The sequence below is a fragment of the Musa acuminata genome, chromosome BXJ1-5 (assembly GCF_036884655.1).
Source record: "Musa acuminata AAA Group cultivar baxijiao chromosome BXJ1-5, Cavendish_Baxijiao_AAA, whole genome shotgun sequence".
Classification (NCBI taxonomy): domain Eukaryota; kingdom Viridiplantae; phylum Streptophyta; class Magnoliopsida; order Zingiberales; family Musaceae; genus Musa; species Musa acuminata.
The window spans coordinates 44,614,351-44,628,729 of NC_088331.1; the positions used below are offsets into that span (position 1 = coordinate 44,614,351).

Genomic DNA, 14,379 nt, shown 5'->3' on the forward strand with positions numbered 1-14,379 from the left:
AATTGAAAAATATTTATTATAAATATATATATATATATATATATATATATAAATTATGGAGGTTAATTGATTAATATCAATTGAGCCTTATGATTAGGTCAATTGATTAATTATTTTGCAAGAAAGAAATTTCGGCGGCTGTACTTACCCTTCTTGTTATTTTATAATTAATGTTTTATATTTAGATAACCTTCCAATCCCAAAGCGAGAAAAGACTTGTGAGAAATTATTAAAAGGGGATTAATTTCCTCCTTTTTGTTCTCCGCAGGGCTCAGTGAGAACCTTTTCGAGCGCTCTGACAAGGGGAATTAGGATCATTTTTCTCCACCCAAATCGCTCCTTTCTCGCCTTTTTACTGTCAATTTCGGCTTTTTCTCCGGTTTTACGCCAAAATCCTGTTTTTCCGCAATATCTCGGAGGAAAGGAGGGATTTTGAGGGTGATCAGGCGATGGGGACGTAGAATTTCTCCGGTTTACTTGGGCGGATCTTGATCTTTTTTTTCTTTGTCGATCTGGTTTTATTACCGTTAGGGTTATATAATTCCTTTTTTTTTTTTTTGCTTCTCTTAGTCTGGTTTCTGCTGTCATTTTGGAGCTTTGGTGCTGTAAATTGTTACTGCTGGATTTGTTGTTCGGGTGGTTGCTGTTGTGGTTCCGAGATAAAAAGATCGGATTTTGTAGCCCAGGGTTCGTGGGTTTAGGAAATTATTGATCAGCTGCAGTGCTTCAGTGAATGTTTGAGTAGGTTTTCACAGTAAAAATCCCATCTTTCTGCTGATTTCTTGCCCGATCTTGTTAGTCTCCCTGTAACGTAGCTAAATTTCGAGTCCTTGGTGGTGGGAAACGCTAGCTGCTGGAATTCTTGGATGTTACTAGTGTTGCAGTAGAGTTCGGATTGTCTTGGTAGGTAATGGTGCTTGGAGTTCGGTTCTTAGTTGCATGGAGGTGAGGTCGGAGCAGGGCTTTATGGCTAGTAGAGATTCCTCCTCCTTTAACGTCAGTTTGCAGACAAGTCCACTGCAGCCACAGCCGCTGGAGATGCAGAGCATGCGATTAGCTTACACGGCAGATGGCACGGCGATCTACAAGCCGATATCCAGTTCATCTCCTGCTCCTCAGCCTCCACCTACTTACCTGGGAGGAGGTGGAGGGAGCATCGCAACTGGAGATGGTAGCACTGTCTCTGCTGCGGTACCACCCCATGGCCTGAACATCAACGTGGGAGAGCCGGTGAAAAAGAAGAGAGGGCGGCCGAGGAAGTACGGACCTGATGGCCTTGCCCTGACCTCCTTAGCTACTGCTGCTTCAGTGTCATCATCTTCTCCTACTGCTGGGACCGGTCATTTGGCACCCTCAGGCTCGGCTGATGCCAAAAAGAAACCAAAGGGCCGTCCACCTGGTTCTAGCAAGAAGCTGCAGATGGGTGTTCTTGGTATTTGCAATGTTACCTCTTTATTACTGCTTGCATTTGTCATGAAGCAGTGGATCCATATGCATGCGTAAATACATCAGCCTTTAATGTTTTGGTGGAGTTGAGCTCTCATTCTATGTTCTTAATTGCCTGGTATCATAAGGAGAAGCTGATGCTTGCATTGTGTAGTGTGAATTGTTTCTGCTCAGGATTTTAGTTTTTGGTCGGGTGGATTGTTGTTGAAATATGTTTTTACTGAAACCTGATAGACTTAGATATGATTGATTGATGCTATATGCATTATTTGTTATGTGTAGCCTTGTAAAGTTTAATATATGTCATAAGTTGTATGATAAATGCTTATATTGTCTGTGGTCCATCAATTGATCTAAAAGTTGTGTTTTTTTCTTTTTCCAATGATTAATAATTTGATTTCCTCTCAGAAAACGTCACAATGATTTTTTTATTTGAATTATTAATGTTAGAAAAGTTATGTAGTTCCTGTGAACACTCGAAACATAATATTATCTGGTGCTTTCCAAATTCTTATGAATGTCTGCTTGTTTTCCTTTTTCTGATACCAATTTTATATTTTCTTTCCACTTCTTTGTAATCGTCCTAAATGATTTGCAGGATCAGCAGGAACTGGATTTACGCCTCATATTATTACAGTAATGGCAGGAGAGGTATCCATTTTCTTCCTTTGAATAATGAGACAATTTCATATATGGAGGATAATAGGTTATATCTAACTAATTTACTTTTCAAAGTTATCATGAATTAATAAGATGCCTGTAACCTTACTCATCTCCGAGTTGCTTTATGATATCACAATGTACAATTTTTTGTCTTTTCACTTCCATTTATTCTGCAAACCCCTTTATTCAGATTTCTGTCATAAATTTTTTTTTGAATTATGATGAGAACATAATTTGCAGTCATCTTTTACTAGTCTTCATACTTTTAACAGCTACATCTGGATGTTGATGACACATTGTACCTTTTAGTAACTTCGGTTAATTATTGAGGTCTTTCTTTTGAAAGAAATATTTCATATTGTAATATATCAAAGCATTTGATTTGTTATCATGTTTCACTTGCTTCTTACTTGTGAACCATACTTAAGAGATGCATGCAATTTCTGTAGTTCATGTTTCTGTACTGCTTATTTCTAATTCTGGGGTATGATGTGGTCTGGCAAAACAAAAATTTTACTGGGGAGCCAACTAAATTAAACATAGAATATAAGAAAGATTTTTTGCAAAAACTGAAATCTGACACTAATGAAAGATGAAAAAAGACATGTTTAAAGTAAGCATAAAGTATATCAACTTGAGCTTAATTTTCGTAGTACATTCTCTCTAAACAGTCACTAAAATGAGCAACACAGGGTTCCAGCAGGGTCAACCCTGGAAAGTAAAATATATTGCCACCTGGAAAAGCTAAGCTAGATCATCTTAATATGCAGCAAAGAAAGACGTGTGAGTGGTCAACAGATAAAAATGTAATTTTGAAGTAAATTACTGAATTTTAAATAAAGTGACAAAATAATAATTGATAAAGAAAAAAATAGGATTGCTGAATTGGATGATGAAAAACTGTCAATAAAAAGCAAGAATAAGACAATCTTGTTATACCTCTTTTTATAAACTTTTTAGTGATACAATCTACTGATTCAGAGACCTTGAAACTAATTCCACAAAAGAACCAAATTTCATTTGGAGTTATTCATGTACTCTGATGCAATTTCCCCAACCTAATCTCTTCTACTATTGGGAACGTTTATTATGTGGCGATGTAGGATACAAAGGACTCTTACTTAACCTTTTTGTTTCTCAAATGAGGAAAGCTACTTATGAATATAACTGGGTTGGGAGAATAAGCAATTTGGATAAATGCTTTAGATCAATAAAAATTATTGGCAAGGGGAGTAGATGTAAAACTAGTCTGTCATGTTTGCTGAAACTTTACCTGGGCTCTCACTAACACCTATTTGAACATGACATGCCTCATAATGTTGAAACAAACTTTTTTACATATTTATTGCAATTATTCTTTTCCTGTGTGTGCCTTGAATTTTGTTTCCTCTCCTTTCTGGAATGGACACTTGGGTTTCCATTTCATGTGCATATTCATCTGTAAACTGTGACCTGTTATTATTATTATTATTATTATTATTACTACTACTACTACTGCCACTACTACTATTATTATCATCATATGGTTGCAAAAGATCTTGTGGACCTGTCATCTGCTTAATCTGACGCTATATAAGTTCAAGAAATAGAATGTGGTATCATGTGAGATAACAAGTTGAATACTGATGCATGAGATAACAAGTCAGTATTTAGTTATTTTTTAGTAATGATATTGGATGGTACAGGCTGGTATTGCATCAAATGTACTGGTACTGTATGCTCTGATAATGTGTCAAGACCAGTATTCAAAACCATGCTTGGTTTTATTGTTGAATAAATCAACCATTCAAAACATTCATCTGCTATTAATTATTCCCTCTCTGGTTTCAGGATGTATCCTCAAAAATTATGTCACTTTCTCAGCATGGATCACGTGCTATTTGCATTCTTTCAGCGAATGGTGCTATATCTAATGTAACTCTTCGTCAGCCAGCAACTTCTGGTGGTACTGTAACTTATGAGGTATGAACCTTAACCAAACTAACAGATTCTAGTCTTTCAATAACCTCCACCATCTGCTGTGTATGGCACTTTGCTTTCCGTCACTTCATCCTGTTCATTTGTTCCTTGAATTATCTTTGCAAAAGTATGCATCATAATTGAATTGTTTCAATGCAAGTAATTAACATTAGAAGATATTCCAATCGATGTTTGACAGCTTTAGAAAAATATGCCTGATTTAATTGATGATTTTGAAGTGTTGGATTTTAGGAACAGCCTTTACCAACTGACAATTGGAAGTTATTCAGTAACCTTTTATAAAAATATATGAGTTCTTATTAGGCTTAAGTGCATGCCTTTTGTGAGATGTACTTAGAATATAGTGAGAAAGATGTCCACATCTTGTTGTTGATATGTAAGTCCAGTCTTCTGACAGGAACTGTATAAAAACTGGAAACTGTGCTATCTTCGTTGTTCCTTTGGTTGGCCTTTTATTCCCGGTTTGTAAAATTTATTAGTCACTTATAAATGTTCTTGTGTATATTTATACGCAGGGACGGTTTGAAATTTTGTCACTGTCTGGATCATTTCTGCTGTCAGACAGTGGCGGACAGCGTAGTCGAACAGGTGGCTTGAGTGTTTCACTTGCTGGCCCTGATGGGCGAGTTTTGGGTGGAGGAGTCGCAGGACTTTTGATGGCAGCATCCCCAGTTCAGGTCTGTTGCTCTAAAATTGTTTAAAACGTCAGGAAGCCAATTAGGAATTGAGATTCTGAATATTCACAGTTAGTTACATAAATATGATTTATGCTTACTTTTTCCTTCAAACTTTTACCGACATCAAGTTTTAGTACTGGATCATAGACAATCAATACGAGCTTGGTCCTTCCAACTTGTTAGAGCTCTATGCAAATGTGTCAAATTAACTGTATAAAAAACCTTTACCTGCATGGTTATGTAGGATCAACCTGGCATTGCATAAATGTACAATGTGAATCTACTTTTCTGTGGCCCCAAACTTCTTATTATGATAGTGTCCACCTGCTAGTCATCCTTCAAGCAATTGGTGAAGCCATTTAACTTCTGCCACCATCTCAAATCTTCATTCAGATGTTTCCTTCACGATCCACTTGAAAGGTTACTCTAGGCTGCTTGAATACGTAAATGATGGCTCATTTGAGTGACGTGATGGTGCAGTCTCTATGATTAAAACTTATATGGGTAAAATTTAGAAGGGTTTGACATATCACTTGTCATGTAAATCGGTTTTCCAACTGTATCTTAATATTTACACTGAGTGATCATAATATGTTAGAATTGTTCTTTGCAGGTAGTTGTGGGGAGCTTCATACCTGTTGTTAAGAAAGAATCGAAACAAATTAATCCTATAGACCTGGCATCTGCAAAGGCTGCCCCAGGCGGGATGACAGGAGCCAGCAGCCCACCTTCACGGGGCTCCTTGAGTGAATCGTCAGGTGGCCCCGGGAGCCCATTCAACCAGAGCAGCGGCGCATGCAACAACAGCAATCAGCATGGTCTCGCTAACATACTGTGGAAATAACTCATTTCTACTTGTACTTCTAGTGTTTTAAACCCTTAATAAGCTTAGTTCAAGTGAAAAGGGGGGACAGATTGCTGAAATTTTCCCTGATTCTGTTAGTTCTGTCCTGGTTTAATGTGTTGGAGACAAACTCTTGCTTTCATGTAGCTTTTTCGACTTTTGATGTATTATACTGAAGTTGTTTTAGAATATTGTCATGTATGAAATGTTGTCATGTTCCAATCTATGTGCTTGTCTGGCCCAATCCTAAGATCTTCTTTAATTCCATTTCAGTTTTGAGTTTGTGTCGTGGTAGGATCTTTCTTGATTCTTTCAGTGCTGTGGGCATCCGCAGTTTCCATCTTGTTACTCTGAGCTTCTAAACAAAGAGTGGTTTGGGACTACAATGCTTTGTGCTCCTATGCAGAACTACCTGACCTCTGTATCTTATTCCAAACTTCAAAATTGCCAATTAGTTTAAGTTCATAACTATTATAATTCTCTCTATGTATGACACTGCTGTCAAAAGTCTTTGTTTTATGAACTTGTTGTCAGCTATATATATATATATATATTCTGTGAAATTCTATGACAGTGAAAATGGAAAGAGACTGAAGAGCTATACTAATACACTTATTCTCAGACAGCAACATCAGTAGGAAAGTGCTTGCTTGGGTAGTAGAAGGTGACAGAAGAAGAGTGCAAGGAGAGAGAGAGAGGGTGCAGGAACAGTACAAATGAATTGGAAAGAGAAAGAGAAAGGAGATAGAAGGAGAGGAATTAGACCATGATGCAAGTTTGGTATTCTATTCTCTGGTGATTGCTTGAGATGGGTTTGGAGGGCTTCTCCAAGATGGAACTCTTAATGTGCTTATGGGACACTCAAAAGACATAAAACCTATTACATAATATTAAACCAATACCATTTATTAGTAGCTTTCTATCATCCTACCATTTGGTGCCATGTATACCTCTTCCTCAAGTTACAATCCATATCAACTTAATATAGTTTTTTAGGAATATTAATGTCAATCTTAATTTTCAAGCTTTTTAGTTTTTCAAGAATATATATATATATATATATATATATATATATATCTTAAATTTAAAGGAAAAAATATAATAATGAATTAATTTTGGACACACATATAAATATTTTATTTATCCCAATACAATTTTACGAGCTAATTACATATTACCTCTATCATAATAATCCTATTTTTTAATATCATTAGCTATATTAATAAAATATATAATACATGACACTACATGTTGGATCGACACAAAGGTGATGAACAAAAAATAATAATTTTAATATTTCTTTTCATTTCCATGATTTTGCTAGCAAAAGGATAATTTTAATATTTCACATATTAAAAATAAAAAAAAATAAATTATTTTTTTATTTATTACTTTCTTGTCGATGTATCGCATGTTATATTTTTCATTAACGCAGTTGACGATGTTAAGATAAATATAATTATTTATTTTACTTTTAAAATTACAGAGATCTCAATATAAATTTTTTAAATATAAAAATTACAATGCTAATAGAATATAAATATAAATTGGTAGATAATACTTTACACCTATCAACATGATGGTATATATATATATATATATATATATATATATATATAGTTTAGGTTCTTAAGTTTCTTAAGATTCTATCTTTCGCCCCATATTAATAGGATCCAATCCCTTAATTCTCCCATAAGCTTCTGCGCGATCCGGCTCTACGCCTCTCCCAATTCGGAACCCTAGTCGGAAGAAGTGGTGCTTCCCGTCGATCACCGCCGGAAAATGTACGATTCCGCAGAATTCTAAGCGGTACGTCGAGGAGGAGTGTGGTGGCGTTCGGAAATCCGGTGTGTGTCTCTTCCCGTTTCGCTGTGATATCGGTCGGTCATCGAGAAGAAGGGGGAAGTGGGGATGTCGCTGCGGATAAAGGCGGTGGTCGATAAGTTCGTGAAGGAGCTGAAGGAGGCGTTGGATGCCGACATCCAGGACCGGATCATGAAGGAGAGAGAGATGCAGAGCTACATCGAGGAGCGGGAGCGCGAGGTCGCCGAGAGGGAGGCCGCGTGGAAAGCCGAACTCTCCCGACGAGAAGTGAGATAAATGGTTTCTTGAATGAAAAGTTGCTTCTTTTTTCCCTTCTTTATACGGTAGAGGAATAGGAATTTGGTATTGGATTTGTCATCTGCATGTTGTTATGTCATGCTTGGCTAAGTATTAATTGGGACAGCTAACCATGGTAACTGCTCGATAGAAAGTGAATTTTCTTAATATACGAAATCCAAAGTGCTGCTAATGTGACACTTTGGTTTTGTTTTAGAATTTTGATTAGATGATAGAGTAATGAATGCTTGGTGGAATGCGAAAGCAATTCCAAGTAGATTAAGCATGACTCTTTGTAATGTGTAGATCAGCTTTTTAGTTATGTACATATTTGTTTACCCTACCAATAAGATGAGTAGTATCTTGAGTTATGACATTCTTTCTGTGGTATGATCTAGGCCAATAGTTGGCTTGGTTTTGTGTTTTAAATAACAAAGACTCATAGTTTTGTTGTGCATAAGCATTTGTTTGCTTGTGCTTATGGTGGATTATATCATCTTAATTGTTGCACTAGTCCATTAAAAGTCTAACAGATAGATGTATTACCATTATGACTAAAGAACAACAATTTAATGATACGCTTGTGAAAGGGTCCTTATGACAACATGCTTTAAAAGTTTTTAACAACGACATAGCTTTCTTGTATTATTGTCATATCAAATGGTTGGAGATTGGATATTGTTATTGCGTAACAGGATGCCACATTGCTTCTCGTTTGTTATCTACATGTCCAAGTCTCTTCATTTTTTTTTGTTTGGGTATAAAGTGAACTATATGAACAGTAGTATTAATTATTATTTCAAGCATCAACTGACTTATAATTTGAGAAAGTAAAAGATAAGTTAAACTCGAGGTCCATAGAACCATATCAAATGATGAAATTGTGATTAATTTATATCTTTAAACAAAATTGTGTTACTAACATGTTTATGTAATATTCATTTATAAATACCTTTAGGATTTACATTCATCACATGATTATTACCCTGGTATAAATACCTTTAGGCTGGAGCGCTGACAGTTGATATCAAATCTATGAAATAGGTTGGGTTGCTAATTAACAATTTAGCATCACGTGATTCAGTTCTTCATGAAGAAAGCTTCTTTATCATATATCTAATTTTGCATGTTAGTGCTGTGCTGAGACTCCATGAAAGGCCTTATGGATTTGGGCAACTTGGAAAATCTGTAGAACAACTTTTTTAGGTGATTTTCTGAAGTCGTCTATCTCAAGTGTGTGCTACTGCTTCAAATTGTATATTAATTTCTGTCCAATGTAGTGCACTATCCTTGATCCCAGCGCTTTGCTTCCTCCTAGGGTCCGGAGTTTGATCAAGTTCAGTCTGGAACAGTTAACATTTTTTAGCTAATCAATAGATCTCTGTTTATTTTTTTATTAAAAAAAAATATAGTGTGCTATCCTGAGTACTCCTTTTTTGGGGGTAAGATCTTCATCGATCAAGGCCAGGGAGTGACAAACATAGTATTAGAACATTACCAGTTCAAGTTGCAGAAGCCACATTAGGATTCACTGTGCATCTGCTAAAGTTATTTGGACTGGTGTCTCAGCTGGTTTAACCTCCCAGGTGTTGAAGCATGTGTTTTAACTTCTTTGGTTAGAGAAAACTATAAATGATTGAAATTTGTTGTTCGAGGAGATATAGCTTCTGGTTTTTTTCAACAAGCTGTGGCATGGATGATTTTGTTTGGTGAAGTCCTTCCATTGAATTGTGAGAATAGGAAAGTTGCATGGTAAGTCTGTGATTACAAGTGTTTCTGTGGCAGTTTTTATCCTTTGAAAACTTTCCCTTCCACAGTGAATCCATCCCAATATACCATTTTTGCAATCTCATTTTTCCAAAAAAAGGACCATGAATTCATACTACACTTGCTTTTTGCAGGCAGAGATTGCACGTCAAGAGGCAAGGCTAAAGCTGGAAAGAGAAAATCTAGAAAAAGAGAAGAGCGTGCTCATGGGCACAGCATCAAATCAAGACAACCAAGATGGTGCTCTTGAGATCACTGTCAGTGGGGAGAAGTATCGGTGCCTTCGGTTTTCAAAGGCAAAAAAATGACATGATCATGAGACAGAAACTAAAGTTGAAAAAAAGGATATTTCTAGGGTTGATTTTGTTGTTGGTAAATGCAATTATAGTATCTAAATCTTTTGGATATTCAGTTTAAAGGTGGAAAATAAAAGCAGTTGTCTCACTATTTGTTCTACGCTTTTGTGGTCACAAAGGTTCTCTCCTGGAAGGTTGTGTATGTGCTGATGGAACAAGTTTTGCTGCTTCCTAAGGATGAAGACCTAAATTTGGGGAAATAAGATTATTTTGGTAGATGTCTGTTAATCAGCTTTCATTCCCATACTTGCCATTGCAGATGATATGACCTAGTTATAAGATCTAGTTAGAAATCTGCACTTACTATGATGTATCTCATTTGCCCTATTCTTGCCATGGTCACAGGGAGCATGTAACCATGGCCTCAGTCTCGCCACTCTGTCAAATCAGTAGTTCATGTGATATAGTGGAAACCTAATCTTGTTGAGTGAGTGTGACCAGTTGCTAGTATTATGTGGATGTTTTGGTACTCATCATGGGGCTATCCTTGGAAGGAGAGAAGGCAAATACATAGTGCACAGAGAAGAAGAAGGCCTCTCCATAAAGCAACAAAAGGAAAGTACAGGAAATGACAGGTTGAAATCTTTTGGGGGGACTAACTTGTGTGTATCCAAAGACAATTATGCTGGCCTCAGTGTGTTCTGTGCAAGAAGCAATATTGTAGATGTCACAGAGCCATTCACATTCTGTGTTGTTGAATCCCACAGTTGGTATCATTTGAGCTCTGTCTCCCTCCTTCCACTGGATTACACTTGGATATACTTCTTTTTGTTGTATCAGACATGAACAAGAAGACATTTGATGAATGTTTAGTGTGATGAACAACTGATAACACTTGCAGCAATCCTTGTAATTACCTACACATGATGAATGAAGGTGTTTTAGAACTTTGTTGGCTTCTACAGATGTAAGCAAAGCAAAAGGAGTAAGGGAAGGGGATAAGATCACAGAGAAAAGAAGTTATAATAGACCACAAGGCATGTTGGTGGATCCATGACAGTGGAGGGACCACCCCACGCTGCTTGCCTTCCCTCCCATGTTGCCCATCTTTAATGGCTTCTCTCTCTGTCACTTTCTTAGCAACAGAGAGAGAGAGAGAGATTTGTACTGCTTTCCTTATGGCCCAGTAAGTGCTGTTTTCTCTTCTTAAATCTTTTTTATAGCAGTGCTGTGCGCAAGGAAACCGCCCCTCATCTGAAGCAAAATCCTGTAGAGGGAGAGGGACAGAGAGAGAGAGAGAGAGAGATTTGTAATAAAGATCGCAAATTTTTCTTGTTGTCTCTTGGTTCGATAAGCGCTGCCGTCCCTCTCTTTCTTTGCGTGTTCGTGATTGATATGTTTCTGTCCTCTTAAAGGCAGAGTACCGTGCGGGGGTCTTCTTGATTGATGGTATTCCTTCGAAAGATGGGTGAGTTTGTAGATCGTTTGATGCACGAGAAGGGATCTTGCTTGCTTCATGATTTGAGGCGCAAGATGAGTCTTTGAGGGTGGCTTCCAAGATACGGTTGCAAGTGTTGAGCTATCAGAGATTTCGTGGATTTTCTTCGTTACCGGGCCGTTGTGCTCAAATTGGCAACTTTATTGAGTTTAGGTGGAGAAGATGATCCGTTGGCTTCCTTTTTCTCCCTTCTTGTCCGAGAAATGTTCCAGAAATGTGAAGAGTCTCGTGAGGTTTGGTTACAGATCTCTTTTCTGATGTGGATTTCTGCTTGTGAACCCGTGGGTGATATCCTTTTCTCCCATCTAAGCTCTCCAAAGGTTCCTCCTAATCTGGTTTTCTAAAGGTTTCCCGAGAAATGGGTCCTTCGTTGCATTCCGTCGACAGTGTTGTCGAAGAGATCATGAGACTCCACCGATCTCTTCCGGCAAGGCCAGGGATAGATGAGGTTGAAGCTGCGATGGCGTTGGTTCACAATGTGGACAAGGAGGAGCAGGGCCGCATCGATGCTATTCTGAACCAGAATAAGGCGTCCGAGGTCCCTGAAGAGCTCTTCTTTGTGCTGCAAGAAATGCAGAAGAACTTAGTGTACTATCAGAGCAAAGAACAGAAGAGGGAGGCTCTTAAGTTGCTTGATCTAGAGAACATCCATGTGTTGTTTGATGAGTTGATCCAGAGAGCATCCGGCTGTCTCCCTTCGAGCTCGAATGCATCATCTCTGTCGGTCCCTACACCTTCAGTTACAGATAGCAAGGTCAATTCTAAGACTCCGACAAGTTATTCAACTAGTGTTTCATCTGCGTTCTGCTCAGAGAAAGAGGTTGGTAGGAGCACTGATTGGGTTTCTAAAGATGACAGTTTCCTGAAAAAGTCAAGGTCGCATGTAGATGGAATCAGTAGTAACACCCACCTGTCCAGAGGATTGGTCCCGAACTCAACAACTAGGCAAGAAGTTACTTCTGGTAAGTTATTATGGTTTGTATGCTTTTCTGCTCTTGTTACAAAGATTAGTGCAATATTGAAATGTTTAATACTTTTCTTTAGAAAATTTGGAATGGAGGAATGTAGATTCGAGTATAAGAATATGTTCACAGAGCAGTATTTAGGTATGGCTTGTTGATGTTGTTGTAATGGCATTCAATGACTCGAACAGATTTCAATCATTTAGAAGAGAGATATACAATTAATCGTGTATATCTCTCTTCTAACAAAACCTTGGTAAAAAATTGTTAAAACGGTTTATGTCAGCTCTAGCAAAAGCTTAATAACAGAACAGAAGTAGTCATGTATATGTCTATGGGTTGAAGAATTTACTGTTAGTTGTGTTTGTTACTTATTCTTGATGTATTGTGCAGGAGAAGAAAGTGGAAAACTGAGCCTCATTAAACTAGCTAGCTTGATTGAGGTCTCTGCAAAGAAAGGCACTCGTGACCTCAACCTTCAGAATAAGCTGATGGATCAAATAGATTGGTTACCTGATTCAGTTGGGAAGCTCTCTTCTCTTATTACTCTTGATCTTTCAGAAAACCGAATTGTTGTCTTGCCTACTACAATGGGTGCTCTTTCTTCATTAACAAAATTGGACCTTCATTCAAATAGGATTGCTCAGCTTCCTGATTCTATTGGAGATCTCCACCGTCTGCTGTTTCTAGATCTGAGGGGGAATCAATTAACATCATTGCCATCTACATTTTGTAAATTAGTTCATCTTGAGGAACTTGACTTGAGCTCAAACCAGATTTCCTCGCTGCCAGATGCGATTGGGAGTCTTGTACGGTTGAAGAAACTGAATGTCGAAACAAATGATATTGAGGAGCTGCCACACAGTATTGGTAATTGTGTTGTGCTTGCTGAGCTTCGAGCAGATTATAATCGTTTGAAAGGCCTTCCAGAAGCCGTTGGAAGACTAGAATCTTTGGAGGTTCTCTCTGTTCGCTACAACAATATCAAAGGACTTCCAACTACAATGGCATCTTTATCAAAGTTGAAGGAGCTTGATGTTAGTTTTAATGAGCTTGAGTCAATTCCTGAGAGCTTGTGCCTTGCAACTTCTCTGATCAAGCTAAACATAGGAAATAATTTTGCCGATTTACAATCTCTCCCACGCTCGATTGGCAATCTTGAGTTGCTTGAGGAATTAGACATCAGCAACAACCAGATTAGGGTCCTTCCTGACTCTTTTGGGATGTTGTCACAGCTTCGTGTGCTTCATGCAGAAGAGAACCCCTTGGAAATGCCTCCAAGACATATAACTGAAATGGGTGCACAAGTAAGTATTTTTCTGTCATTTTCAATGATTCTCCAATAATTTTCACTTCACTGCTATTAACAATTTATTCTGGTTTTTTGAAGGCTGTTGTGCAGTACATGGCTGAATATATTGCAAAAAGGGATATTAAGGTACTACCTTTAAAGTCTAAGATGAGCTGGGCTCAGTTCTGCTTTTTTTCAAGGCCTAACAAAAGAAAGCATGATGGCTCTGACCTGTAAACTGATTATAGATTTCAGGTAACTGAAATTGCATGTTCTATTGGATGGATAATCAGTTACCTTATATTTTGTCATTAGTCATCTTTAGCTTTTATTGTAGATTATGAATCCAACAAATGATTCTCAGGTAGCATTTTATCCAATGTAGACACATAATTACGATGCACAGCTGCAAACAGTCTTATCCATCCAGACTCATGTAACAAAGGTCTCCAGGATGTGGTTTTACTATGATTTCTGGAAGTTGGTGTATCCTGATGATCCTCTGCTATCTAGGTCTGTTGTTTTACTTGTATTTCTCATCTCTTTGTATCTGTAAAAGGCATGACTAATACTTCTTGCAGGACATAGAGAAAAAAATACTGAACAAATTCTTTATATCTTCTTGTAATTATCTCTTCAGATTGTAGTGCAGATTTATCTTTTTTTGAACTCAACTGACTAGTCAGTTCTTTCGATATCACTAAATTGTTTCCATTTACAGTATGTGTTTCTTCTTTTTTGGTTCTGTGCATCGACCACTGGGAAAACATGTGACGAGTGTCATAAAGAAGCAGGTGCCAAACTTGGTTAGTCATAAAAGATAAATAAGTCTTAAACCTAGCTATTATTGAACAA

General features: G+C 37.5%; 3 protein-coding genes across 4 annotated transcripts; all 3 read left to right on the plus strand.

The window, feature by feature from the left end:
- The first annotated feature begins 215 nt into the window (after window positions 1-215).
- Window positions 216-5,836, plus strand: LOC135674487 (AT-hook motif nuclear-localized protein 10-like). The gene is made up of 5 exons (XM_065184401.1): window positions 216-1,432; window positions 2,045-2,097; window positions 3,940-4,071; window positions 4,605-4,766; window positions 5,380-5,836. Exons 1-5 carry the CDS (start codon window positions 940-942, stop codon window positions 5,608-5,610), a joined length of 1,071 nt encoding a protein of 356 aa, XP_065040473.1. The 5' UTR covers window positions 216-939; the 3' UTR covers window positions 5,611-5,836.
- Window positions 5,837-7,256: 1,420 nt separating this feature from the next.
- On the plus strand, window positions 7,257-9,933 carry LOC103985390 (uncharacterized). The gene is made up of 2 exons (XM_009403063.3): window positions 7,257-7,701; window positions 9,612-9,933. The coding sequence occupies exons 1-2, from the start codon at window positions 7,522-7,524 to the stop codon at window positions 9,783-9,785; spliced, it is 354 nt and encodes a 117-aa protein (XP_009401338.1). The 5' UTR covers window positions 7,257-7,521; the 3' UTR covers window positions 9,786-9,933.
- A 153-nt stretch (window positions 9,934-10,086) lies between these two features.
- On the plus strand, window positions 10,087-14,247 carry LOC135674488 (plant intracellular Ras-group-related LRR protein 4-like). Of its 2 annotated transcripts, none has more exons than XM_065184402.1 (4): window positions 10,087-12,233; window positions 12,627-13,540; window positions 13,624-13,779; window positions 13,889-14,247. In XM_065184402.1, exons 1-3 carry the CDS (start codon window positions 11,630-11,632, stop codon window positions 13,759-13,761), a joined length of 1,656 nt encoding a protein of 551 aa, XP_065040474.1. In that variant the 5' UTR covers window positions 10,087-11,629; the 3' UTR covers window positions 13,762-13,779; window positions 13,889-14,247. The 2 variants fall into 2 exon arrangements, with proteins under 2 accessions (XP_065040474.1, XP_065040475.1); XM_065184403.1 differs by having other exon boundaries at window positions 13,910-14,247.
- The last annotated feature ends 132 nt before the right edge of the window (window positions 14,248-14,379 follow it).